This window comes from Orcinus orca, chromosome 11 (assembly GCF_937001465.1).
Source record: "Orcinus orca chromosome 11, mOrcOrc1.1, whole genome shotgun sequence".
Classification (NCBI taxonomy): Eukaryota; Metazoa; Chordata; class Mammalia; order Artiodactyla; family Delphinidae; genus Orcinus; species Orcinus orca.
Window position 1 is genome coordinate 102116923 of NC_064569.1, and position 25249 is coordinate 102142171.

The 25249-nt window shown below is 62.5% G+C and overlaps 1 protein-coding gene across 9 annotated transcripts in view; it reads right to left on the reverse strand.

Annotated features, from left to right (window-relative positions):
- Positions 1–1282: 1282 nt before the first annotated feature.
- BRD1 (bromodomain containing 1) overlaps positions 1283–25249 on the reverse strand; it is a 35166-nt gene continuing 11199 nt past the window's right edge. For 3 of the 9 annotated variants that reach the window (XM_049694619.1, XM_033405303.2, XM_004279598.3), the window contains exons 3-13: positions 23977–24133; positions 18994–19125; positions 18471–18599; positions 17822–18134; positions 16045–16305; positions 10860–11354; positions 4666–4801; positions 4123–4250; positions 3697–3806; positions 3356–3510; positions 1283–2723 (exon numbers count right to left, since the gene is read on the reverse strand). In XM_049694619.1, the coding sequence (XP_049550576.1) occupies positions 2540–2723; positions 3356–3510; positions 3697–3806; positions 4123–4250; positions 4666–4801; positions 10860–11354; positions 16045–16305; positions 17822–18134; positions 18471–18599; positions 18994–19125; positions 23977–24133 (2200 nt within the window). In that variant the 3' untranslated portion in view covers positions 1283–2539. Of the gene's footprint in view, positions 2724–3355; positions 3511–3696; positions 3807–4122; positions 4251–4665; positions 4802–10859; positions 11355–16044; positions 16306–17821; positions 18135–18470; positions 18600–18993; positions 19126–23976; positions 24134–25249 lie in introns of those variants that run through there. The other 6 variants (XM_049694620.1, XM_049694622.1, XM_049694621.1 and 3 more) reach the window with 6 other exon arrangements.

Consider the following 25249-nt stretch of genomic DNA (forward strand, 5'->3'; position numbering starts at 1 on the left):
TCTGGGGTGGGGGACCCCAGAGAGGGCTTGTTGGGGGTACGTGAGGATCCCTGTCTGCTTCGGGGAAACCCTGAGTGCCGCCCACAGAACTGGGGAGGAGGCCACACCGTGTGGTTGGACCCTGCCTGGGGGGACAGGGCCGGGAGCCCCAGTCACACGATGAGCACCGTCTACACTGCCTTGGACACGAAACGCCCCAGCGCCAGGCTGTAGTTCTGCCCCTGCGCTGGGAGCTGGATGCCGGGGCCACGCAGGCCTGCCATGTGGGCACTCCGGAGGCTTGGGCCCCACTGCTCAGACCACAAGACCCCAGTGTCCCCCAGAGTCCCCAGCCCTGCGGCCTCAAGTCTGCAGGGCCAGGGCCCCAGGCAGCGGGTCACACGGGACTAACTGCAGGTCTCGAGGAGAGACCACCGGCCTCCCGGGGGGCTGGGCTCCAGCCTGAGGCGCCCCAGTGTCCCTGCTGGGTCCTCGCCCCCAGCTGCCCTTACAGACCCCCCTGCGCTCTGAAGCTGCCCCTTCTGCCCACCTGCCCAGAGGCCCTCCAAGAAAGAAGGAAGCCACAGCCAGGAGCCCCAGGACCCCCGGGGCTGGATCCAAGAGGGCAGTGGGACCCAGGAGGTCCTGCTAAGGACGCGGGGCGCCCTCAGCCCCACCTGCCAGGCCCCTGCTCGGGGTTGGGGCCGCAGCACAGCCACGCCCTGGGTGGGGTCGGGCGGCCAGTGCTGGGTCGAGTGAGCTTCTGAGACGGGGGCTCCTTGGGGCTGCCCCGGACTGGCAGGGGCCCCAGGTACGGGTGAGAAGCTCCCGGGACACTGACTTCGGTGCTGACACCACAAAGCCCCAGGCGAACGGGGACAGGCTGGACGCCCGCCCAGTGGGCCCGAGCGGCGGCAAGGGCCAGCTCCAGCAGGGCGGGCTGAGCTGAGCGCGCAGGAGGCCCCACCAACAAGCCCGGACACGTCCTGGCGGCCAGGATGGCGGGGCTCCGTGGAAACCACAGCAGCAGGACTCGGCGCCAGAGGACGCCGCCAGCAGAGCTCAGGCCGCGGCAGCCCCTCGCGACCTTCAGCGTGACCGTGACTTGGGACAGTGGGGGCAGAGGAGGCCCCAGGTGCAGCTCCAGGCTCCGGCGTGAAGACCCCGTCCCTCCATCCCTCCCGTCCCTTCTCCGACCACAGCCGGGGGCCTCGCCCGCGGTGACGTGGCCCCAACAGGCCTTCCTCGAGGACCCCAGAACCACAGCAGAGAGAAAGCGTCCGTCAGACACGGGACAAAACTATCAAAGGAAGATGTTTTATTTTCAAGTTTCTATGGAGATGTTACAAACGATGCAGACTTAAAAGAAAAAAAAACATTTAAAAATTTTAAGCTACCATTTTAAAATAAAAATATGATTAGGTAAAATAATAAATAATGACGTCCCGCGACACTTTGAGATGAAGGTGTGTCGCGTGCCTCGGCTGCAGGGACCCTCGCCCGGCCCCGGCCCGGCCCGGCTGCCAGGCTGCACGCCCACCCGGCATTCTAATGGTGTAGGAATGAAAGGGACACACCGTCCAAATCTTGACTTTATTTTTTAATATAAAAAATGCCATTTTGGAAACCCACCCTACCTTTTCCCCTAACATAATGCTTTACCTCTTAAAAATAAAAAATAAAGTACTAATTCTATATACATCACGTGTACCATACAAAAATGTATCCAAAGTTTCTATTGCTACCAAAGTGTTCTAAATTAAAACAAGTTACAGAAAGCCCCTCATTGTAAACAAAAGATTACAAGTTACAAAATCAAAGAACACAGCCAGAGTCATTTGTACAACCAACACATCCTGCTCCCGAAGCAAGTTGGATTTTATGTCCTGTATAAAACGCATATCAATATACTTCTGCCGATTTATCTCTCGTTATAAAGCAAATGATACACTTTCTACAATAAATAATCCGCTGGGAGGCACGCCCGTGGGAGGCTGGAGCGCACAGGCGGAGGCTGGCGCGTGGTCGAGGCTGGCGAGGCCCAGAGGAGGCGCTGCCCCAGCCCTCACGGGGGCGGCGGAGTGTTTTTGGTGATTTGCAAGTGATGCGCGCGGCATAAGTTTATTCTCCACCTCTTTCCACAAAGTACCATTCAAAATAATGTCATTTTCTTTCTTAAAATACACATTTGTCATTGTAAATTTACATCCCATCTATTAAATAAGTGGTACTCTGTGTAAAGAGCATGATTTACAAAATTATTAAACATTCAAAAGTCTTTAAAAAAAAAAAAACAAAAAACAGCTGCAGATCAAAGAAAGTGAGGCCGGCAGCGCCCTCTGGAGCGACCCGTGAGGGGCACAGAGCTGCACTCGGGGGACGCGCCCACGCCATTCACAGAGCGCCCAGACGGGGATGATTTCATAGAAAACTGGGAAATAAAACCTCCCCCTCCCTGGGAGAAAGAATTAAACTACACCTAAAAATCAGAATAAGTTAAGTGGTGAACAATATACAGTATGTACAGCGTATCGACACTATGGACAAGGCCACAGCCGCGTCAGTCTATGTCGCTGAGGTCACTGGCCGGCTCCCCGTGCACGCGGCTCAGGTGGTTCATGGCGCGGTCGAAGGCGATCCTCACCGCCTTCCGGATGCTGGAGTTCCTCCCCTCCATCATCTTCAACTTGTCTATCGTCTCGTCAATGCCAAGGGGAACCATCTTGGACTTCGGGAGCCACTGCCTTTGAAGAAAGAGAATGCACTGTGAGGATGCGCAAGCGTCAACCTGCCCCTCGGCCGCCGCACACACACCCAGCCTCCACGCCATCGGGCACTTCAGGCCAAGCGGCATCGCGGAAAGCGCCCGAGCACGGGATCAGTGGTCACCTCCTCTATCAGCGTCACTTCCCGGGGGGCCGCTGCAGCCCTCGGCCGTCCACGCCACACCTGAGTGGCCACCACGGGGCACACGCACACACACAGACACACGCAGGACACGTGCACTCACACGGCAAGGAGTGGAGGGCAGGGCCACGGGTCCGGAAGACCCACTGAGCCACAGGGAATGCAGCAAGGGGGTTGCCCGGGTCAGGGGGCAGCAAGACACACAAGCCCAATGCAGCCGCACGGGACACTGCGGCCGGCTCCCCACCGAGCAGCCTCGGGCACAGAAAGGGCCACAGTGCGGAGGACAGACGAGCCCGGCGCCAGAAGGGCGGGGGGGCAGTTCCCGCGGGCACTCAGGTCAGGGTCTGGACCGCGGCCCGTCGGGGGCCAAGGCAGGGGCATCCGCTGGCAGAGCACAGGGGTCTGGGAGCCCGTGGGAGGCCCGTCGGGACCACACGGACCCACCCAGGGCCCGGCGGGCACTCACCAGCTTCTCTTGTTGTCGAAGAACAGGACGAGGAAGAGCTTTTCGTCCGCCTTGGTCTGCATGTGCTCGCCGACCTTCAGCACGTCCAGCGGCGGCGCCGGGATGGTGACCCCGTTGTGGTGGCCAGGCACACGCGGCATCTTGGGGTCGATGATCTGCCGAGGGAGGACACGGGGTCGCGGCGCAGCCCTCGCACCCCGTGCCCTGGAGCAGGCCAGGGCCCAACGAGAGGGGGGTCTCAAGGAACTCTGCCCACACCCCGACACCCCCGTGTGCGTCTCCCGGCAGGTGGTCACAGGACACCTGTCCCCAGGGCCCGGGGACACGGCCACGTGGCTCACCAGGGCCGGGTACGAGGGGTAGCCGCTGCACTTGGCCCACACGACCTTCAGGGGCTCGAGGACGGAGGCCGCGGCGTCAGTTGAAATCCACATGCTGTTCTGACCAACTTCTGAGGAGAAGAGGGAGAGAAAGGAGTCAGAAGGGCAGGGCCCCCGGGACCCAACACGCTGCACAGCTGAGGCCGCCCCAGGGTGGCAAGACGGGCCTTGGGGGTGCGACCGGCCCGGCCTGAGGGCGCGAGAGCCCGGGGGAGGCAGAAGGCCGGCCCAGCGCCCACAGTGGTGCTTAGGGCCTCTGCACCCGCCCTCAAGCCGCGACTCCGAGTCGCCCTGCACCCCACCCCTCCCCCAGCTCTAAGGCCTCCGGCCCCCAGGTCCCCAGCATCTCCCACTCCGCGCACAAGACGGTGGCTGGCGCGGACGCACCGGCCGCGATCCGGGCTGCCTTGGCGTAGTTCCCGTTCTCGATGCAGGAGATCAGCGCGCTGCGGTCCTCCAGCGTGTGCCTGCGGACCAGGGCGGGCTTGCCCCGGCCGCACGGGGGCGCGCTAAAGCTTCAGGAGGGAAAGAGGGGCCCATCAGAGCCCGGCCGCGGGCCCTGCACGAGGCGAGGCGGGGAGGGGTCAGGAGGGAAGGGAGACGGCAGGGCCGTGCTGGCCACCTTTTTTTTTTTTGGGCCCCACTGTGTGGGATCTTAATTCCCCGACCCGGGATCACTCCCGGGCCCGGCAGTGAGAGTCCTAACCACTGGACACCAGGGAATTCCCAGCCACCAACTTGGTAAAGGCAAGACTCGGCAGGAAAACACGAAGTATAGACGTCACTCAAGTTAGACTTCTATGGGGTTTGCCCTCCCACTTCTGGTGAAACTCTACAAAGCAGATCACTGCGGAAGAGACACTGCCCCCGAGGGAGGGACGGAGGGAGGGAGGGAGGGCGGGCGGGAGGGCGGCTCGGGGCGGGGCCCACCTGGAGTCGCAGAGCGGGCTGCTGCTGGAGGAGACGCTGGACTCGGAGGCGCAGCGGCGGCGGGGCGCGGCCGTTCTCCCCGGGGCGCCGCCCAGCTCCTGCTCGCCCCTCGCGGCCCCAAAGCCATTGGTGAGCCCTGCAACACAGGCGCACGCGGCCCTGAGCTCAGCTCCCCGCGGCAGGTGCCCGCACCACCACCATCTCTAAACCGGGGACAACGCCAGACAATCGCGCCCTGCCCACCCCAGCACCCAGCACGCTCAGAACACGGGGACAGGGGCACAGGGGGCACCGAACGGAGATGACAAGGCACGGCGAAGTCAGGGCACACTGGTCTCCAGAAGGTGCTCTTAAAAACAGGCCCCACAAAGGCAAGGAGGGCCTCCTGCGACTCCTTCCTGGACGGTCAACGCCCGCCGACAGAGGCCCCAAGTCTGGGCGGGGGCCCCCGGGGGGTGGGGGGAGGGGAGCCACGGGCTTCTGGGGGATCAGCACGTCCATGTCTAAGGAAAACCTTCTTTCAAAACAAAGCACTAGCAGGAGCCCCCAAAAATGCTCACGACCTCCTGAAATCCAAGACAAGCGTCTCGTTCACGTGGGCGCCCTGTGTCCAGACGCCACCGAGACCACCAGCACCAAGGCACACGGGTGAGGACGCGCCACCAGGGGGCCAGAACCCCCCAGCAGCCCAACAAGCCAACGGCTTCACCTTAGCACCTGAGAAGTGTTCCAATCGAGGCAAATCTCAAAGCCAAACCACACATCCTGCCCCCAAAAAGTCTGACGCCAGCAGGAGGCAGGAAGGACACCCCAGGTCAGAAGGGGCCGCGAGCTGCCGCCTTTGTCCAGCGCTGCCAGGCCCAGCCCGGCCCCTCTGGGTGCGGCGGCTGCAGGGAAGGCGTGTTTTTTCCCCAGAAAAGAATCCCACTCCTCGTGCTTCAAAATTTTTTAAATCCATTTTTTCAAAAAATTTTTGAAGTAGTTAAGCCAGATTACAGGGGATTCTCATCTGCTTCACGTTACTTTCCTGCAAACAAAGGGAGGTGAGTAAACCTAGACAGACATCCGCGGGCAAGTACAAATGCAGGAACAGAGCGCGCTCTGCTGCTCCCGAAGAGAACAGAGCCCCCGACTCTCCCTAAGCGAGCCAGTCAGACGTCCTGCTCCATCTCCGTCAGACCTGACACCACTAGCTACAGGAAAAGCTTAGCGTTTTCCGTTTCAAACCTAATTCACATTGTACCTGCAGGCAATGGCGGGTGCTGCACTCATTTTCAGAACTTGGACCAAACCACCTCAGGAAGGCAGGCCCATGAAACAGAGCGGCTGGGCCAAGGCTGCGGGGCTGAACCATGGCCGCTTCTGGTGGTCCCAGCCCGTGGGGCCCAGGTCGACCAGGAGGGGCCACGCTCACGCAGGCGCAAGCCCAGCACCAGCGCTGCTACAAGATCCCACCTGTACCCCTCGGGGAGGGCCCAGGACAGCACCCGACACTGGGCCAGGTCCAGACGCACCGTGTGGCGACAGCCCAGGGGTCAAGGTCACGCAGCCACCAAGCTGCTCCAAGCACAGCCAGCGTGGACGGCCTCCCCCTGCGCCCAACCTCCCGCCGGCAAAGCGGGCTGCCCATCCGCCTCTCCTGGCAGAGCAGGAAGAGGGACCCTAGAAGGTGACGGGGAGTCTCACCGCCTGTGACAGGTACCCGGCGCCTGGGAAGAGCTGGGGCGAGCAGTGCATGGGGCCTGCCATCCGCGACCCCCCCCATCCCAAGGCAGGAGGCGGCAGCCAGGAATGGCGAAAGGAAGGGCAGCGCGCCCGTCACAGAACACGCGTGGTGAAGGTCAGACGAAGGACAGGCCTCCTGACTACGGAGAAAGGAGAGGGGAAAGCGGCCCTGGCTCCAGGGCACCGAGCAAGCCTGCACTCATGTCGTCCCCGGGAGACGGCACAGGCATCACCCACATGGCACGCATGGTGACAAGTGACACCAGGGGAGAAGACCCAGAAGTGGGGAGTCCTCAGCTGGGAAACAAGAGGACACACGCCTCCAGGGTGACCAGCTAGTCACGTATGGTTTTCCCCGTGTCACGCACTGAGCAGCAGACAAGCCCAAGGGCACGAGGCCGCGTGGCCAGAGCAGGGCCAGCCTCCGCAAGCCACCCCACGCCACCCAGAGACCTGCAGGGACCTGAAATGCCACTCAGTAGGGCAGGGTCACAGGTCTGCACAGAAGTGGGCCCAGAGCCACAGGCAGACACAGGTGCCCCCGCAGTGCCTCCGAGAGCCAGGTTAGTGCCGGGTGAAAAGTGCCTTCAGGGACCGGCCAACGCCCCCCAGACATGAGCTGCACCCCCAGAGCCCCTGGGGATCAGGGCTGACGCCTCGGGCGATAGAGGAGGCACCCCGGAGTCGAAACTCCCTTCTCTGCCCCAAAGGAGGGCATGCCGAGCGGGGAGCCCCAGCCCAGCTGCAGCTCAAGGCCGTCCAGGCGCCCCCAGGCCTCCCGAGACGCGGGTCATTAGTGGCTGCAGCGACCTCCATCCTGAACGCCTCGCACCTGCCGGGTGGCAAGAAGCCTCCAGGTGCTCCCACAGGGGTGCCGGGCACCCGAGGTCCACCCCACCACGCCCTCGCCGGGCCGTGAAGACCTCCTGGACGGCAGCCCAGCAAGAGGCACAGCGACAGGAGCGGCTGCGCCCCCTGCCACCACACGGTGTGGACGCAAGGGGTCCCCTCACACGACACAGTGCCAGGGCCAGTGGGCACAGGGACTGCAGCCGGCCTGTCGGAGCAGGGGGCATGCCTGTTATTTTGGCTCCAAGATTTTATTTTTACTGTTGGCAACAGAATTGCATTTTTTATGCGTTTTTCCACCTTTCAATAAAAACACAGAAGCACATCAAGTAAGATCCCAACACCCTGCTTTTGCCCAGACCGGCTCCAAGAAGACGCAGCAGCGTGCAAGGCTCGCCAGGACGCCCAGCACGGGATGCCCCCAGGCCCGCAGCCAAGACGTCCGCTCGTGGCGACCAGAGACAGAACTGTGCCTCCCCGAGAGCCCCGGGACGAGCGGGAGAAGAAGCCAGAGGAGAGACAAGCGAGGGCGGGCGGGCCCGGCGGGAGCCAGGAGGCGCTAACAGCAGACAGCGAGGGGACACGGGGCTGATGCCACGTGGTCCGGCACCGTGTGTGGCCTGCACAGTCCTTCCCGAGCCCAGCGCCCAACCCAGAGCCCCTGGTCATCTCAGACCGGTCCTGTGCCGGCCGAGGGCGGGTCAGAAGCTCTATCCACGCGAGTCATCTGTGGACGCAGCACGCTCTCCAGGCACCTCGGCCCAAGGCTTCCTTCTGCATCGTCACCCTATCCACGGGGAGGCCGAGCGACGTCCCAGCCAGGTCCCAGACAGCTGGAGGACGGGCGCCGCCCCGGCACCTGCGGGCTTCTGGCTGACTTACAGAGGGGCGGGGGGGTGGGGCACGGCTCCTCCGAGGGCTGCTGTTTGTGTTTTTGTTTGGAGGGCGGCTGAACGGATGCTTCCAATGTCATCCACAAGAACTGGGTGAAATGCAAGGGTGCAGGGATCCTTCTGCCTTCCAAAATGACCGCGTAGCACAACTCCAGTCCAAGGTAAGAGAAAATAATTAGGATTCAAAGAGTGAACTACCCAGCGTGTTAGTAGTTAAAACGAGAACCTGGAAACCAGCGAAAAAGCCGTTCAGTCGGAACGCAGGCCCCGCAGAGCAGCCTCCTGCCCGAGCAGCCTGCAGACACGGCGACAGACGCAAGCGCACACGGCCCGCCACGCGCACGACGGGAGCCGCGCGCAGGCATCTCAGGCGAGGAGACGGGCAGCACGGTGTCCTGGCCTGGGGCCCACGAGCCAGCGGTCACAGAAAGAAGCCGGGAGACCACGCAGGGCCTGGCGGCACGGCTCCAGGAGCAGCAGCCAGCGTGCCGACGCCGCCCGCGGGCGCTTCCGAGGAGAGGCCTGAGTGCCCGGAACGAACAAGGCGGGGTTCACCCTAACCTGGAGGCCTTGCAGCACACTGTGGACACCCGCGGGCTCCCTACGAGGCAGAGCACGCAGACGGACCCTTGAAAAACAGAAGGTTCGGAATACCCCAAATCCCGAGACTGCAAAGACTGCCGCTCGGGGCAAGGGACCCGGCCGCGGAGCCCACGAGACGCCCGGGCGACGGGCCAGCCGAGGGCCGAGCAGACACTGAGGACTCACCGCACACCACTGCAGGCACCGCCGTTCTGGAATGGGAAGCAAAGGGCTCCGTCTGAGCCAGGCCATAGGGGTCGACACCTTGGACGCGCCCCGGCCCTCATGCAAAGCCTGCGGGAAACTCCCGGCCTCAACCATCACCACTGAACACCTGCAAGATCCTCGGCTCAGCCGCGAAAACCGGAAGGAGCGGACGTGATTTTCTACACACGGAAACCAGAAGGAGCGGACGTAATTGTCTACACACGGAAACCGGGAGAAGCGGACGTAATTTTCTACACACGGAAACCGGGAGGAGCGGACGTGATTTTCTACACACGGAAACCGGAAGGAGCGGACGTGATTTTCTACACACGGAAACCGGAAGGAGCGGACGTGATTTTCTACACACGGAAACCGGAAGGAGCGGACGTGATTTTCTACACACGGAAACCGGGAGGAGCGGACGTGATTTTCTACACACGGAAACCGGGAGGAGCGGACGTGACTTTCTACACACGGAAACCGGAAGGAGCGGACGTGATTTTCTACAAGGGACCTTTGGTGAGGGAGTCCAACAGGGCCCCGAAAGCCCGGCGGTTGAAGGCCCATGGGGGGCAACGGTTCCAGAAGAACAGCCGGGCGGCGAGGGCCACGTCGGGGCCTGGCAGCCCACCCCCCGGACACCAGCTTCGCCAGGGGCCCCTGACCGCAGTGCCCTGCGAACGGTGCACCAGAACACGACGCCCTGACTCGCCTCCCGGTGCAGATGCCGGGACCCTCCAGTGCGCTTGAAAACCAAGCCGAGGCTCTTTCGCTAAATTCGGCCGAGAAAGGCCCCAGGCTAGTTAAGGAGCCCCGAGCACTGACACAGGCTCCACTGTATCTGTACCCTGGACACACTCAAGCAGCTGGCAGCACTCAGAAATAAAGTTTTAACAAATTATCAAAAAACACCAACTTGATATTGATCCATCGAACTAAAAGCACAAAATGTAACGTTTCAATAACCCTAATCACGCGTGCAAAAGTTTACTGTGGAAGGACAGCCAGCCAGGCGACACACCTCCCCGCTTGCCGGGCTGCAACCGCCCGCCCCTCCGGGGTGGACGCCCGGGACCGAGGCACCCAGCCGGCCCCACGAACCCGTGGCTCAAACTGAGTCAACCGCCGGAGGAGGCGACGCACTTCTCTGCCTGGATGCGGCAGACAGAGCAGCAGCGGACACGAGCCGGCTCTGGTCCACGTCCGGGACCAAAGGGAGCTCAGACCGCCCCCAGGAGACAGCCCCGCGGGCCCGCCGCCATGGAGGGGCGCGGACGGCAACCGGCTAGGCGACCAGCACAGACACCCCTCGCCTCCTGGCGGCACGGCTGGAAACTGGCTCTGAGAGAGCGGGAAGGTACCTCGGCAAACAAAGCCGGAGGGAAATTCCTGGCGCAGGGCCAGCACAGGGGTGTCTGGGTGAGTGAGTTAGACGATTAAGCCGTAAAAGCTTAGTAGCAAATGAGAAACACTTTCAAGTGTTATCTCAGCAGGAGATAACCCATCGTGGGTGTACCAACCAAGCCACACAGGACAGCGAGAAAATGTCAAAGGACGCTTTAAGCAAGTGGGTGACACGCCGCATTTAGCCCAGACCCTGTGGGCCTCAGAAGGGAGGCCTGCGGGACGCCCGCCGTCACCTGCTGCACCTGGACCCAACCACACGGACAGCACAGCCAAGCGCCAGCCACGCTCAGAAGGCGGCCTGGGTCCAGGCTCTCCAAGGGGAGGGACAAGCAGGGCCCCCAGCCCCCAGGCCCCCCAAGGTGGCGCCACCTCAGACTTATGATTCAGGGCTTCTCAAAGCAAAACACCATCTGTCTTCTTACGTGGACAACAAAGTGCAAAACACCGAAGCTGCTGGCACACCCCACCCCCCACCCCCGCCGCCCACTCCCGCCCCGCCCCGAGACAGAACGCGGCCGGCGCGGCATTTACCTGTGTCCAGGCGCTTTCCCGGGGACCCCTCCTCCACCTCGGAGTCGCCGCAGGTGCTTCGCGACCTTTTTCTTGGCTGCAGAAGAGTCTCCAACCTCGGAAGGACTACAGACAAAAAGGTTTTGGTCCCTAGCTGAGGAGAAGTTGGCTGGGTTTCAGTGTTCTTGGCAGACTTTGGGGGGCTTACACTTTTCGATTTGCAGAAGAGAACAGAAGTGCGTCTGTTTACATCGCTTGATGGCTCCGCCACCGCGGAGGCCGCCGCCGGCGCATCGCCACTACTGGCGAGGGTGGGCTCTGGAGGGTGTCCGATTACCAGTGCGCTCTGAGTGCAAGTGCTATGTGATTCATTACCAAATGTGACTCTTTTGAATAGTTTACTCTGCTCTGGGTTGAGTTCTACTGGTTTGAGGGTTGGTGGTTCTGAATTAGTCTCCGAGTTTGAAGGAAGAGGTAATGCATCTGATGGTTCAAGTTTAGGGGGAGATTTATCTCCTGAAAAAATTATAAATAAAGTGATTTTTGAAAACTGATAATTATAAAATCTATTATAAAACTTACTATAAATGTGAAGTCCACCAAAATACTAATTCAATCAAGGAAACACAGCATCACACACAACTGTCTGCAAGCAGCCGCGGGTTACCCTGTGTGCGCTTCCCTGACACCGAGGCCGCGGCGCCTGGCGCCCAGGTGTCCAGAGCTACCCTCTGAAGACGACCCTGAGGACCACCGCACGTGCGCCAGCGTCAAGTCATCATTCGAGTTCATGACAGTTTCTGCAATCAACATCCACTTACCTTGAGGAAGAAAAATATTTCACGTAACTAAGGGGCTCTAAGCGGGCATTCCCACAGTCCTGACCTGGTCCACAAGGTTAGCAGACAGAGGAAACAGCACGTAGACCTGACTTCTGACCAGGGCACTCTAAGTCGTGTCAAAACCAGGGAGTGGTGAGTGGCTGCGAACGATCCAGGAGAGCAGGAACACTTCCCACTCTGTTCTCAGATACACTAACTTCTGTGCCACCTCCAGAGACATTACAACCTAAGTTCTTTCTCCTAAGTCTGACTTTAAATATAAAAACACAACCTCTGGACAAAGACTGTTTTAACCTCTTAAGAAAAAGGCTTTAAAAGTTACTAACATGGGAACAAGACGCCTGAGAGCCGGCCCGTCAGCCCCGGGCCCCAGAGGCTGGAGGAGCCTCCCCAGGGAGGGCTGGCCGGGGCGCGCACACCCTCTGGGATAAAGCCACCGAGGCTGCTCTCCAGGCAAGGCGGATACTGGCTTCAGGACGTATGACATAAACCAGAAGACACTAAGTAGTACGTATCATCACAAAGTACAGTTTCTATTTTATGAAACCTGCACATCTCCCCAAAACCGTCTAGAACACATAAGGTTAATATTTTAAATCCAAAGTCATTCTGAAAATGAAAAGCTACACAACTTCTAACGTTCGTTTACGTCTCTGAGCAAATGTTTCGAGAATTCTCCCAACTTATGGTGAGGAGAGCCTGCCAGGCTCGGAGCCCAGGAGGGTGGCACGGAACTGCAGGAGCGCTCTGCCCAGGCAGCTGTGGTCAGGCTCTGCCCCAGAGGGGCCTTCGCTTTCAACCGCCGCTCAAAGCCTGTTAAGGCACGTGACAGCGACGCAGAAAATGAGCAGAGCGCCTCTCCTGGACCACAAGCTGTTAGAAGCGTCAGTTTCAGGAGACACTGACTCATCTCGCGCATGTGTGGAAACGCTAGGGCCTGAGGCCCACTGCTGGCATGCAGCTGGTGAGGAACCTCCCCCGCCCGCTGCTCGTGACCACGTGGGGAACACTGACCAGGTGGGAACTAGGGACATGCAGAGTGACCGCTGGGAGGCTTCACTAGGAACACCAAGGGCATCTTCCCAGGGGTGGGGCCCTCCTCCCTCCCTTTCCCCCACCCGCCCCCAGACCCACAGGGGCTCTTCGTGCTGACCTGACAACAAGGTGTCAGCATCTGCCGCAGCCTCGGCAGGCAGGGGGACGCAGGGGTGGCAGTGCCGCCCCCCCCCAGGCCCCCCCACTCAGCAAGCGGGCTAGGCGACCTCAGGCCCCACCCCCAGGCTTGGCCGCTCCTGCTGGGGCAGCCGCCGCCCCGCAGCCCCCCGCAGGCGCCCACGGCCCTGGCCGCCCACACACGAGGCCCCGGACCACGTGGTCCACAGCGGGCTGCGCCCACACCCAGCCTGTGCCAGCCGCGGGGAACGGGGGGGCTCTTCAGAGGGGCCACCCGACCCGACCCTCCCTGAAGGCTACGCTATGGCACAGGGCCCTGCAGTCTGCCGGGGCGGCTCACAGAGGCATGTCCCAGGCCTCTGAGGGCCGCGCAGATGCAGAGTGGGCGTCAAGGACAGAAGCTGCTCAGGTGACCCGGTGCAAACCACCCCCACCACCAGCTGCGGGACCCTCGCAGGCCACTGGCCCCAAGCCTCCGTGCCCTCGTCCGTCAGACGAGGACAGACAGCACAGTGACCAATGACCCCGCCGCGCTCGCCACGCTCAGAGCAGGTGCCAAGCAGAGCCCTGGGGGGGGGGCGTGGGGGTGCACACGGAGCCGACATGAGAGCACAAGTCCCTGTACAGTCACTGGCTGCGAACAATCACGCCGCTTAAACGCTCGTGAAAAGCGCTCGATTAACTTCTAGAACAAACGCTCTTCGTTCGTGGCATAAACGAATGCAGAGCACCTGAAATCCTGTTCACAGGAGCTCATCACACACAGAACAGCCCGGCGGCTCCACTCGGGGCACCCCACCTGCCCCACTGCTTCGGGGCATCTGCAGGGCAGCTTCTCCACCGTCCACACCCGTGGCGCCAACCCGCCCAAGAGACGCTTCCAAAGCAAAGCCACAAACGGCCCGGGGACCCAGCGAGGCACCTGTCTGGACGCCGTGCCACCGACCCTCCCGAGTCAGGGGCCCCTGTCCTCACTCGAGCCTCCAGCTGACCCTGGCAGCCCCTCTGGAGCCTCCAGGGAAAGAGACGGGCGCAGGCTTAAAACAGCGGAGACAGGGCTCGAACCCGACACTGGACCAAAGCCCCGACAGCTAGAGGCAGAGGCCCCTCAGCGACCCAGGCCCACGGCCTCGGCCATGCCGTCCTCACTGCCCTGCCCGCACCCCCCAGCTGCTCGACGGAAACCTCACCGTGTGTGAAACCGACGACCCGGGCACGAGGCTCCCCGGCTGACGGCCCCAGACCAGCACCGCACAGACGGGCAGAGTCCGCGGGCGCCCGCCCCAAGGTGCACGGAGCCCCACGCCCGCCGCCCCTGCCTGGCGCCTGACGCCAGCGTCTCCTCCCTGCTCAGGTTTCCAACAGAAACCCGTGAACATTAAATCACAACTAAGACCGCGTTTGATGTTGAGAAATCACCACTCTTTCAAGCGCGACGGATCGATATTGTGGTCCTGAGTCTTTCAGAAGATTCTTGAGTTTTGCCCCGGGACGGTGATCCCAAGAACACGTTTCTACACTCGCTCACAAACGGCTGCTTCCGCCGCCTCCACCTACCTCTGTGTCAGCCACACGACTCCAGCCCCAATGTCTGGAGGCCACGCCGCTTCTTCACGGGGGGCGCCCCCCACCCTCCCTGACAAGCCCGGCTGTTTCTCCTCTCCACCCACACCTCTCCTTCCACGTGTCGCTCCTAACCAGCACGGCTCCAGGCCTCCCTGCTCACATCTGCCGGCCGCGCCTCCACCTGCTTCCTCCGATGTGGGCCAGCCCCACGGAACAGCGAGAGGGGCCGCCAGGGACGCCTGCCCAGCAGGAGAGCTCAGAAGCTGATGGCGGACCAACCTGTCGACACATTCTCCCCCCAACCCACTCTTTTGCACAAGAAGAGAAACGCATGCCCTCAGCCAGAGGGGCAGCTCGGGCAGCGGGAAGGGGCCAGCTGGCAGGCAAGCAGGTGCCCATGCCAGAACCCACGCTCCAGGCCCACCCTGCACCCCGAGGACCCCTGAAGGCACAGAAGGGGGCACAGCCCGGGAACCCAGGTAGGCCCGGCTGTCGAAGGTCCCCTTGGGCAAGAGCTCCTCAGAACCAGAGCCCCAAGAGGCAGGGCCGGCGCAGGTGGTGGCAGGGAGGCTCCCCCAGACTCTACGGACCTAACGTAACTCCCAGAACCCAGGAGAAGCTGCAGAGCCTGCAGCTGACAGCGCAGCCATGCACACAGAGAGGCCATCGCGAGGAAAAGTCTGCAGGAGTGACTCAGGGTCGCTCTCTAAGGGAAGAGAGCTCAGGGTTCCAGGTCCTTCCTGCCCCACTGCTGCCTCAGGCAACTGGATAAAAAAGGAGGGGGACACGCAGGACACTGCTCCGCCAGAGGGACGCCCAGCGCCAGCCCACTCATGGGCGCCCATGCAGAGGCACACGCGGTCACCGCCAGGACGTGGCAGGTCCACAAGGCTGGCACCCGTCCACAGCACACCACAGTTCTTTTAAAAAGATAAGCTGTAGAACAACTTGGCGTCTGGTTTGATTAACGTCTTTGTTATTCTTATCTGGACGCGGTGGGGAAAAAAATCAGAAAGACCGTAAAACAGCGGCCAACTGCTGTGCTCGCAGGGAGTCTGACTCCACGTGTCGCTGCCTGAAACGTGCTGACCCTCAGGTGAGGCAAGGAGAGCATGGGGGGGGCCCTCGGCCCGTCCTAGAGCTCCAGCCCCCGGAGGGCACCTCCCAGAGCCCAGGCTGAACTGGCGTCCACGGCCCGTCCTGCCGGGGAGGGGGCTCCTCTGGGAGCGCGTCCGGCCCAGCCCTGTGCCCCACACGCTCGGCCCACGACGGAGCACGGGAGGGACCTTCGCACCCCCCAGGCCCTCCGCCCTCCCAGAAGCGAGTCAGTGAGGGCTGAGCGCACCCCGCGCAGGTCACCAGGCACCCAGTGCAACGACTCTGCTCCACTATCCTGACCCGACACACAGTCGTGCCCCCCGTCACTCTCCAACCACCCTGGCAAGGCTGCGGACGACAGAGACGGTGCTCCTGAAATAGTTTTCCGGAACCAAGCTGAGAAAAAAGTCTCATTCCATGCCCCAGACTGTCGTTAGTGCCCAAACGCGGCGCGGACGGCACGGACGGCCCGGCGTGTGCCCGGAGGTTTCCGAGCGCTCCTGGCCCGCGCCCCCGAGCGTGCTTACCTTCCTCCCCGGTCTCCTGCCCCAGCTGAGCACCGTCCTCTTCAAAGCCTGCAGTACCTGACTCGGCGGCCGGGGGCTGGCTGTGCTGCTGGCTCAGCTGGCTCCGAAGGGCGGCGATCTCCTTCTTCAGCAACTTGGCCCGCTTGCTCCGCGACCCGCTGGACTTCATGGAGCACGTAAGGTCCAGCATGTCCAGCAGCTCCCGCAGCTGCTCCTCCAGGACCATGTGGGCCCTACTGGCCGGGCTCAGCAACCTGTCCACTGGAAGCAGAGGCACGGCCATCAGAAGCCTCAGACCACCCGGCCGGCCCCACCGGGGAGCCCCGGGCCCCCATCTGCGCGTGGCGCCCACGAGGGCCGCCGCCAGGGGCGTACACTGGAGCAGGGGCGGCGCCCAGGGACGCCGAGCCCTCCTGCTGAGACCAGCCGCCCAGGCCAAGCGAGGACTCCGAGAAAGGGCCCAAGGGAGGTGTGGACTCCCCGAGGGCGCCAGCGTGGGGCGTCTGCGCATCGCGACTGGTGTCTGACCTCAAGTCTCAGACCCAGGCTGCCGTCTGGCTTTTCTAAAACTGGGCTGCAAAATTCACAGATAATTTGGAGTTTGGGGCACATTTACTACAAAAACCGCTAGCAATTTCCATTTCAGCCAAACACCAAAATTCATAAAGCACAGATTATCTTAAATCAGTGAGAAGCGGGCAAGAAACAAAACAAGTCTACAGAAGCCCCTGCAGATAAAACTGGGACAAAAACGGCAGCGCGCGGCTGTCCAGACAAAGGAACACACCTCCGCCACAGGCAAACCTGCCTCCCAGACAAAGGAACACACCTCCGCCACAGGCAAACCTGTTACTAAAGCGCCACCTCGTCCACGAAGGGAACGAGACGACGGCATAGGGAAACACAGCAGAAGGCATCCCGACAAAAGCCCGCAGATAAGAAGGTTCACGGAAACAGAAGGCACGTCGCTTGAGGAGCTCACCACAGCGTCTGGCCCACCCTCGTGCACCCCAATGCTGAAGGAGGGGCGAGTTAGACTTTGCATCCCTAATTCTATCCTCAGTGAAACCTGGGTGCGGAAGCATACGCAAGCACTTGTGGTGGCTCGCCCGGCTGTTTCCTGCAAGGCCCGACCTCCGCAGCCCCGCGCCCCTGCCCGCCCAGGGCTCCTGTGGGGGCAGAGCCGTGCAGCAAGGCAGCAGCTTCCAAGGGTCGGACGAGTCAGCGGACGGCAGGCCCCCCAAGGCCACGGCGCAAGGAGTGCACCGCCGGGGAGAGGGCCCCGTGGCTGTGCCCTGCTAACTTCGAAGCACAGCGACAGCCTTGCTCTGGCCACAGACGCCCTCCCAAGTCCGTAGGGCCCACATGGGCCCAAGGCCCCGGCTACACTGCTTCCTGGTCTGTATCAGGCCGACCCAGGCCGTCCTGCTCGGGGCCACAGGCCACGCGTCTCTCTCAAGTGGGACCCTGAAACGTGGCTGCCCTGAACAGAGATGCACTGACTGTGAAATACACACCACGCAGCAAAGAGGAAATGGGAAGCCAGTGGAGGCGACCCTCCGTAATCTTTATGTCATTTACACGTTAAAATCGCCACGAGACACGGTGGGTTAAAAACACGTCACTAAAATAAGTTTCGCCTGTTTTCCGCTTTTTCATGAGGCTACTAGGAAGCCTCAAGTCAGTGTGTGGCTCCCACCCCCTTTCTCCTGGGCCTACCCGCACGGCGTCTGCGGGGGGAGCACCCTCCCGCCTGTTCCCGGACAGCCGCGCTTACCATCGTCCCAGGAGAAAGGCCGCCGGGGGGCCGCGGGGGGCCGCTCGGGCAGGTGCATCCCTGAGGCCTCCTCGAAGCCGACGCTGTCGGCCTGGCGCCTGGCCTGCCTGAGCACCACGCCACCCTGGTCACGCAGCCGCACGGCCGCCCGGTAGAACACCGTGTCCTTGGCGTTGTACTTCATGCAGTTGTCCACGATGAGGTCAAAGTCCTCCTCCAACTCCCTGAGAGTCCGGTACCCTTGCGCTTCTAACCGTTTCCGCATCGTGGCAAAGTCCATAGGGTGTTTAATGTGATCCAGATAATCCGGAACCTGATTCCAGGGAAGAAAACAGCCGTTTACAGACAAAACAGGATTCATCCGTGCTACGTAACCAGCACAGCTGCCACGTAAGGCAGCCCCATGTGCACATACACACATGAACACGCACACACGCAATGCTCACACAGTACCGAGCGGCAGCAGTGAGACACACCAAACTGAAGCCTGGGTCCTTCCAAGGACCCTCCCAGCCAAGGCCCCTAAAGCACAAACGCAGGAACCCGTCCCCTGGCCGGGCAGACACGCACTGGGAAGGGCTCTTTCTTCATCCCTTTGGTCACCGCAGACATGAGGAAGGACGGGGAACGCGAGGGCGAGGACACCCACCTCCTTCAGGCTCACTGGCTGGGCAAATATCCGGGCCGGGTCCTTCTCCTGCAGCTGGTCCAGCACGGAGCGCAGCAGCACGGTGAGCGGGGTCAGCCGCAGCTCCAGGGCCACCTGCTCCAGCTTCACCTGGGGGCCAGCACACGCGGTCTCAGGGCCCGAGGGGACCCTCCCACTGAGAAGCCACTTATTCCTGCCTCAAGCGCTCAACACCGCCCTGTGGCCGACGGGGCCCACTTTACGGGCACACACGGCGCCCCTTCCTGCCCGTGCTTCCCGGGACCGCAATGGACACCACACCACCCCAGGCCAGCCAGCCTCCTTCAAGACAGGTCAGTGCCACCCCCCCAAAGCCACTGGCACCCAGGGCGACGGTCACCCGGCCTGCACCCCTCACCAGGGAGGACGGCTTGGAGGAGGCAGGGGGGCGAGGACTGCGGGCCCAGGGGACAGCAGCTGCACGCCCCGCCCCGCCCCCGGACGCCCCGCCCCGCCCCCGGACGCCCCGCCCCCGCGGCCTCACCTGCTCCCTCTTGAGCTTCTCGCGCTTGCGCAGGAGCTCAATGAGCAGGCGCGCGCGCTCCAGGTCGTGCCGCAGCCGCTGCCAGTACTTCAGCTTCTCTTTGGCAGCTTGAATCTCCTCGTCGTTTTCTCTCTGAAGAGAGGAATGGAGTCGGCCTCGTCCCCCGCACAGACCCGCCGAGGAAGGGCTCCACGGCCCAGGCGCCACCTCCCCAGCGTCTCGGCCCCGCGCACGTCCTTCCTGGGGACACGCGTGCGCACCCTGCCAGCCCATCTCCAGGCCAGCGCTGGTGGGGAGGGATGGGGCTGAGCAGCGAGGGCTGGGGACCAGGGCACGCCGGTGGAGAGACCTGGCCGCCCGGGCGGCGCGCCCTCCGGGCAGCCTCGGCTAGGTGCTCCCAAGACCCTCGCCCAGCCAGGCCGCCCAGCCCTCCCACGCACACGTCCTCACTTCCTTCCCGCCCCAGCGCTGCGCAGGCGCTCGGGCCCTCAGCGCGCTCCTCCCGGAGGGTCAGGACTGCTGCCCGTCCCCAGCCCCAGGCGCCCACCCTCTACCGCCTGCGCCCAACACCACCAGGAAGCCCACGTGCCCAGGCTCAGCGCACCCTGTGCCGGCATCTCAGCTGAAGGCTTGCCTGACCACAGCTCCGGGAGGAAGGGGCAGTCGGGCTCCTCGCCCTCCCACACCAGCCCCGCTAAGCTCCCGGCGGGTGTCCGGGGCCCTCCCGATTGCAGCAGTCCCGGAGCCCCGCCCGACTTCATGCACGGGGCTCCCCTTCCCTGTTGCCGTCGTGGACACACGCACCTCCAGCCTCAGCTAAGGCAGCAGCGCCGGCACTGTTGCCGGAACACGCGGCACAACTCTCAGGCCCTCTTCTCTCCCCGGTCCCTTCTGCCCCTCGGGTTTCCACCCCCATCCAGACAGAGCGGAAACAGCACAGCCAGCAGGCGGGGTCCGGCCCCCGACGCTTATCGCAGTCCTATCCCAGTCCGAAGCCTGAACCTGGCAGCAGGGGGCGCTCTGCCCCGAGGGCGGAAACGGTGAGGATCAACCCTGAGGCCACCACACAGGGGTTGACACTGCCCTCTAGGACCTTGGAGTCTGAAGGCAAAGAACCAATGACGAGCTGCAAGGCCCTCTCTTCTCGCTCTACGGGGAAACGCAGCAGAGCGAGGCCCAGGAGGCCGGGTGCGGGGACATGGGCTGGCCCTGGGCCTCCTCTCCGCCAGGCGTCCTCCAGGCTCCACCAGATTCCAATCACTGGGCTTGTTTTTACGTTATCTGAAATTCTCAGGCATCAACCAGGAGTTAACAGTAACATCGGCTGTATGAACAAAGCCAGTAAATAAATACATTGAAAGGTGGGCTTAGAAAACCAAATTCCCCAAGAGCATCTGAAAATCACCTTGTCCGTTAGTCTGAAACAGACACTGAAAATATCAGCTAAAAGGATGTTTAGCTGATAATGAGGGAGAGGAAGGCAGGTAAGCCCCAACAAGCCCCTGGTGCCCATCTGCTGTGCGCACTGCCCGCTACCACCCGGCTGCAGGGCTGAAGGGCCGCCAAGGGCGGCTCTCCCCGCGTACCACGGCCCCACCACGCAGGAACCACTGGCAGGACCTGACTGAGGCCCACGCCTCTTCTGCACAAAAGGGCCTGAGTTTCTGACTCTGCTCAAGTGGTCTTACTTCACCTAAAACCAACCCTGGGAAGTTCCATAAACTGGGGCGGTAATGAAGCCATTTCTGGTTCCAAAAAACTCTCAGGAAAGAGGATCTTAGAGGACGGCTTGCAGTTGAGCCGAGGTCCACCCAACACAGGAGGGGAGGACACCCACCGCCTGGAAGGGAGACGCCAAGACCCCCCCCAGGGTCAGGACCACCTAGGTCGGATCACAACCCTGTGCTGGAGGCACAGGGCAGGCCAGCTCTGCGGGGTGAGGCCCTGGCACACGCACCCGACTCCCCAGACATCACCAAGGGCCTAAAGACCCTGAGGGACAGCCACCCCGGCCCCTGAAGCTGACGCCAGCGGCAGCAAGGCAGACAGCGAGTGGCCCTGCCCCAGCAGAGCAGGACAACCGTGTTGTCCCAAAGCCACCAGAGAGCGGACAGGGGACGCTCTCCCGCCAGGGGGCGCATTGGGGTGAGTGGGCGGGCATGCTCACTCAAAGGCAGGACAGGAGGGACAGGAGCCACACCCCACCCCAGCACTCGCTGCAGGCCCTCACCCCCAGCAGGCTCTGCAGGATGGCGGAGGACAGGCTCCAGGGAGGGTCACCGCCAAGGGGACCCGCTCTCAACAGACCACCGAGGAGGCAGCACCCAACAACCCGAGGCGCCTCGTCTGCCCCAGGCCAGCTCATTCCATCTGTCTGTCTGTCCCCAACCAGAAGGCGGCCACGGGAGGGAAGGGCTGCACGTGCCCTCTTCCAGAGCCCGGCTCAGGGCTAAATAAGTCAGCTTAACCTCTAATACCAAGTAATTTTAAGGTTTCAAAGAACATCAAAAATCACACCAAGCCCTGAACGTCCCGTGTGGAACATTAATGTTTCGGACGTCCGCACAAGTCAACCTTTGCTAGAACGCGATGGAAGAAGGAGCTGGGTGCCGCCCTTCCACCCGTCCGCCTCCTGTCCTTCCCACGAAGCGGGAGCTCACGCCCCCAGCGTGGCGGGTGGCAGGCCGCCCCGCGTCCGTGTCCCTGCCCACACAGGCCACACAGCTGGGCTCTGTAAGACCCAGTCAGAGCCCTCTCCTGGCCAAGCCAAGGTACACCTCAGGGCTCAGTGTAAGTCATAAGGACCCAGATCTCTGTGGTTCCTCCCAATTCCTTCTGCCAAGAGAGCTGACGCTTCCCTTTCCCGTTTCCTGTGGGTGAATCCTCCCATCGTTACAAATCTACCTCGTGTGGGGCAGGATGGGAATACAACACGACTGGTCTCGAACCCTCGTGCCGGCCTCCTGAGAGCACATGCTCCACCAGGAGTGACCCCCCACCCCGCTCCCCTGAGGTGCAGGCAGGCCCCTCGCGTGCACACGCCTCCAACCCCCCAGCTTCCTGCCCCCAAACCCAGCCCAGGTCCCACCGGCAACCACATAGGCCCCGGGCCGCCACTCCCAGCGCAGTTCACCCTGCGCCCCCCCAGGGCCCCGAGACGAGACTCCTGGGGCTGCATTCTCCACGTCTCCCATTTCTCTGCCGTCACCCAGGCGAGGACGAAGCCCTCCGTCCTGCCTCGCTGCCCCGATCTTGCGACACCTGCTTACCCGCCACCCCAGAGGCCTGCAGACTCTGGGCCCCCGCCCCCGCCCCCCTTTCCTGGAGCTCCCGAGACAGCACCCAAGCAAGCCAGCTGACCTCAGTCCCCATGGTTCCAGCCCTGCGGCCTCCTGAACGGCCCCCAGCCCACAGCTGGCCCTCCCGGCCCACGGGCACGTGTTCCGACACAGCCCTGACCGAGACCCGAACTCCAGGCCCGATGCAGAGGAGGGAGGAGCGCGCAGGGCGCCACTAACTAAGGCCCGGGTCTGACGGAAGGCTGAGGGTGAGCCCCAGGGGCCAGGCCCCCACCGGTGAGCACGGGCGCCCCCGGCCCGCAGGGTCGGCAGCACGACCAACACAAGCAGTCAGCGGTCCTGACGCTGGATGGAGGGGGCAGGCGGGCGCGGGACAGCTGAGCACCCGGCAGGCCAGCAGGGCTCAGGACGCGGCACCTCCCGGCCCCTCTGTGCGCACGTCCACCGTAGCCGCAGCCCAGGGCTCAGGGAGCCGCTTGGTGTGCAAGGTCCACCCGAGCAAACAAGGGCGGCAGCACTGCGTCTGCACAGAGGCCTGTGCCACGTCTCGGGGGAGGGGACTCAGATGGCACTGCGGGCACCAGGACCCCCAGGGGAGAGACGGCCCCAACAGCACACCCTCGGGGGCAGCGGATCTGAGAAGCACACCCTGTAGCCTTGCGGTGCCTCCTTTCCTAGGGATGGAGGAGGGTCGGGGACACGGCCCACCCCACAGAGGCCCAGGATCTTAACGGTTCCTCTGGATTCCAGAAAGCCTTAAGACGTCAAACTGAGCGTCTAAGTGTGTTAGTAACGTTCAATGACCTACGCTGTGAGCACGACAGGACTGGGAAGATCGAGAGAAGGGGCTCCCTAGCAAGGACGTCGCCGCTGGCGAGGTGGAGAGGGCAGCGCTCAGCCCGGGCCTCATGCCGGGACCAAGGAGAAGCGACAGCAGTCGGGAAGCAGCAACTCCCGAAACACCGGGATGAAAACAGCGGCTGATTCCCTCAACGTGGGGACCCCAGGGATGGGGACCCTCACAGCTGCCAGGCAGTTCTGCCCCGACCAGAACTCAGCGGAGGGAGCTCCCTTCACGCCAGGAACCCAGATGCCGGACACAGCGCCCGGGCCCCTCTGACTGATGATGCACAGGGACAGACGGCAGAGCCTTCAGGGCGCGGCGGGAGCCAAAGCGATCCAACGGGAACCGGTTGGGGGGGCCCCCGCTGTGCGCCCGAGTCTAGAAGGCTGCACCCTCAGCACACACGGGCAGACGACTCTTGCTTGTTTTGGGGCATCGCACAGAGTCGACCCCTTCCTTTCTAAATCCATCCTTTCAGAGAAACGCTCTACAACACCAGATGGGTCTATGAACGCAGATCAACCGCTAAGACGTAAGCGCTAGTCTGGTTTTGTTCTTTGCTCCCCCCCTCACTTGTCTTGGCCCTCGTCGCCCTCGGCATGGCCCCCAAGTTACATCGCTCCCGCACGGCGCCCCCTGTCCCCTGCCGCTCCACCCCCGGCAGGCATCCCAGCGTGCAGAGTCGGGAAAGAGGCAGACGGAGGCACTGCCTGCACCCCCCGGGCTAACGCCGGCACGCGGTCCCCTGGCCCAAGAGGCCGGCCACACACCTGAGCCTGCCTCCTCCGAGCTCCTCGGAGGCACTGGAGGCTGAGGGACACCAGGGGCGCGGGCACGTACCTGCTGCGTGTTTCTGTGGGACTGCAGGCTGGACTGGAGTCTGCGCAGCAGGGGGGCTCCGTTCCTCGACAGCCTTTTGAGGAGCCAGTAGCTGTGGGCGCGCTCAACAAACTGCTTCTTCCGCTGAATGGCCACCTGATTCGCAATCCTATTTAATCTAGAACACGGAAAAACTCAGAGTTTAGCTGTAAAGCAAGACATGGGTGCGCTCTCATCACGGAAACGAGAAACCACAGCGTTACTGTTAACACACCGCGTGCATCCCACCGCACCTCTCAGCGGCGGTGCCCTCACGGCCACCACCGCCTCCCTGGTTCTCCGCCTACCCGCAGGCTGCGTCCACCCGTGGTCACTCCAGCGGCCCTTGGAGCACACGTCTAAGAAGAAAAACGGGTGGAGCCCTGGGTGTTTCCGCTTCCTCTGAGTCGCACATCCACACGCACCGACCTCCACCAGGTGTGGCCGACCCTGCAGAGTCACCCACTCTCACGGGGCTCGGGGCCGTGGCGCCCTGGTCCCCTCAAGAGGGAAAGCAATGGCATAAATGGAGGCAGAAGCAGCGGAGGGGGGCAGCTACCCTTCCCCAAAACGACCGTGAGCGTCCCCAAGCTGCCTGCGACACTCCACCCTTTCAAGGACTGCAAAGCGTGAAGGATTTGTAACAACACTTGCACGAGGGGACGCGAAAACGGCGTAAAACCCTTGGAAGCCAGCAGGACAGCTTCCTGGTCCCTGCCGTCACCCTGCTGCTGAAACATCCTCAGGAAGACGAGCGGGGCAGCCGAGAACTGAACCTCGACAGGACAAGGAGGCTTCCCCACTGTGCACCAAACATCAACATTTCAGGTCAGAAATTAAGGAATTTCAAGAGCACATTTTTTGAAAAGCACGATCCTGAGCTGCACAGAACTGTGCCGACACCCTCGGCTCTGCCGCGTCCAGACCCACGACGGTCCTCCTCCTTCAAGCAGTGGATGCGGCTCGAGCCTCGGTGCCGAAGGCCACGCGCCACACAGGGCAGCCCTGCCCAGGGTGCCCGGGGGAGATCCACCAAAGGGGCAGCTCCACACCAAGCACAGGCCAGGGGTCAGCGAGAGCAGCCAGGCAGACGCAGAGCCCAAGCCCCAGCGTGCCCACAGGCCCACCCGCTCGGGACACCTGGTCACGCGTTGCTACCAGAGGCAAGGCTGGAATGCCTGCCAGCAGCGGCCAGAGCATCTCCGCTGTCCCATGATGGCTCTAGCAGAGGGCACCGGGGACCCCAGGGCTCCTC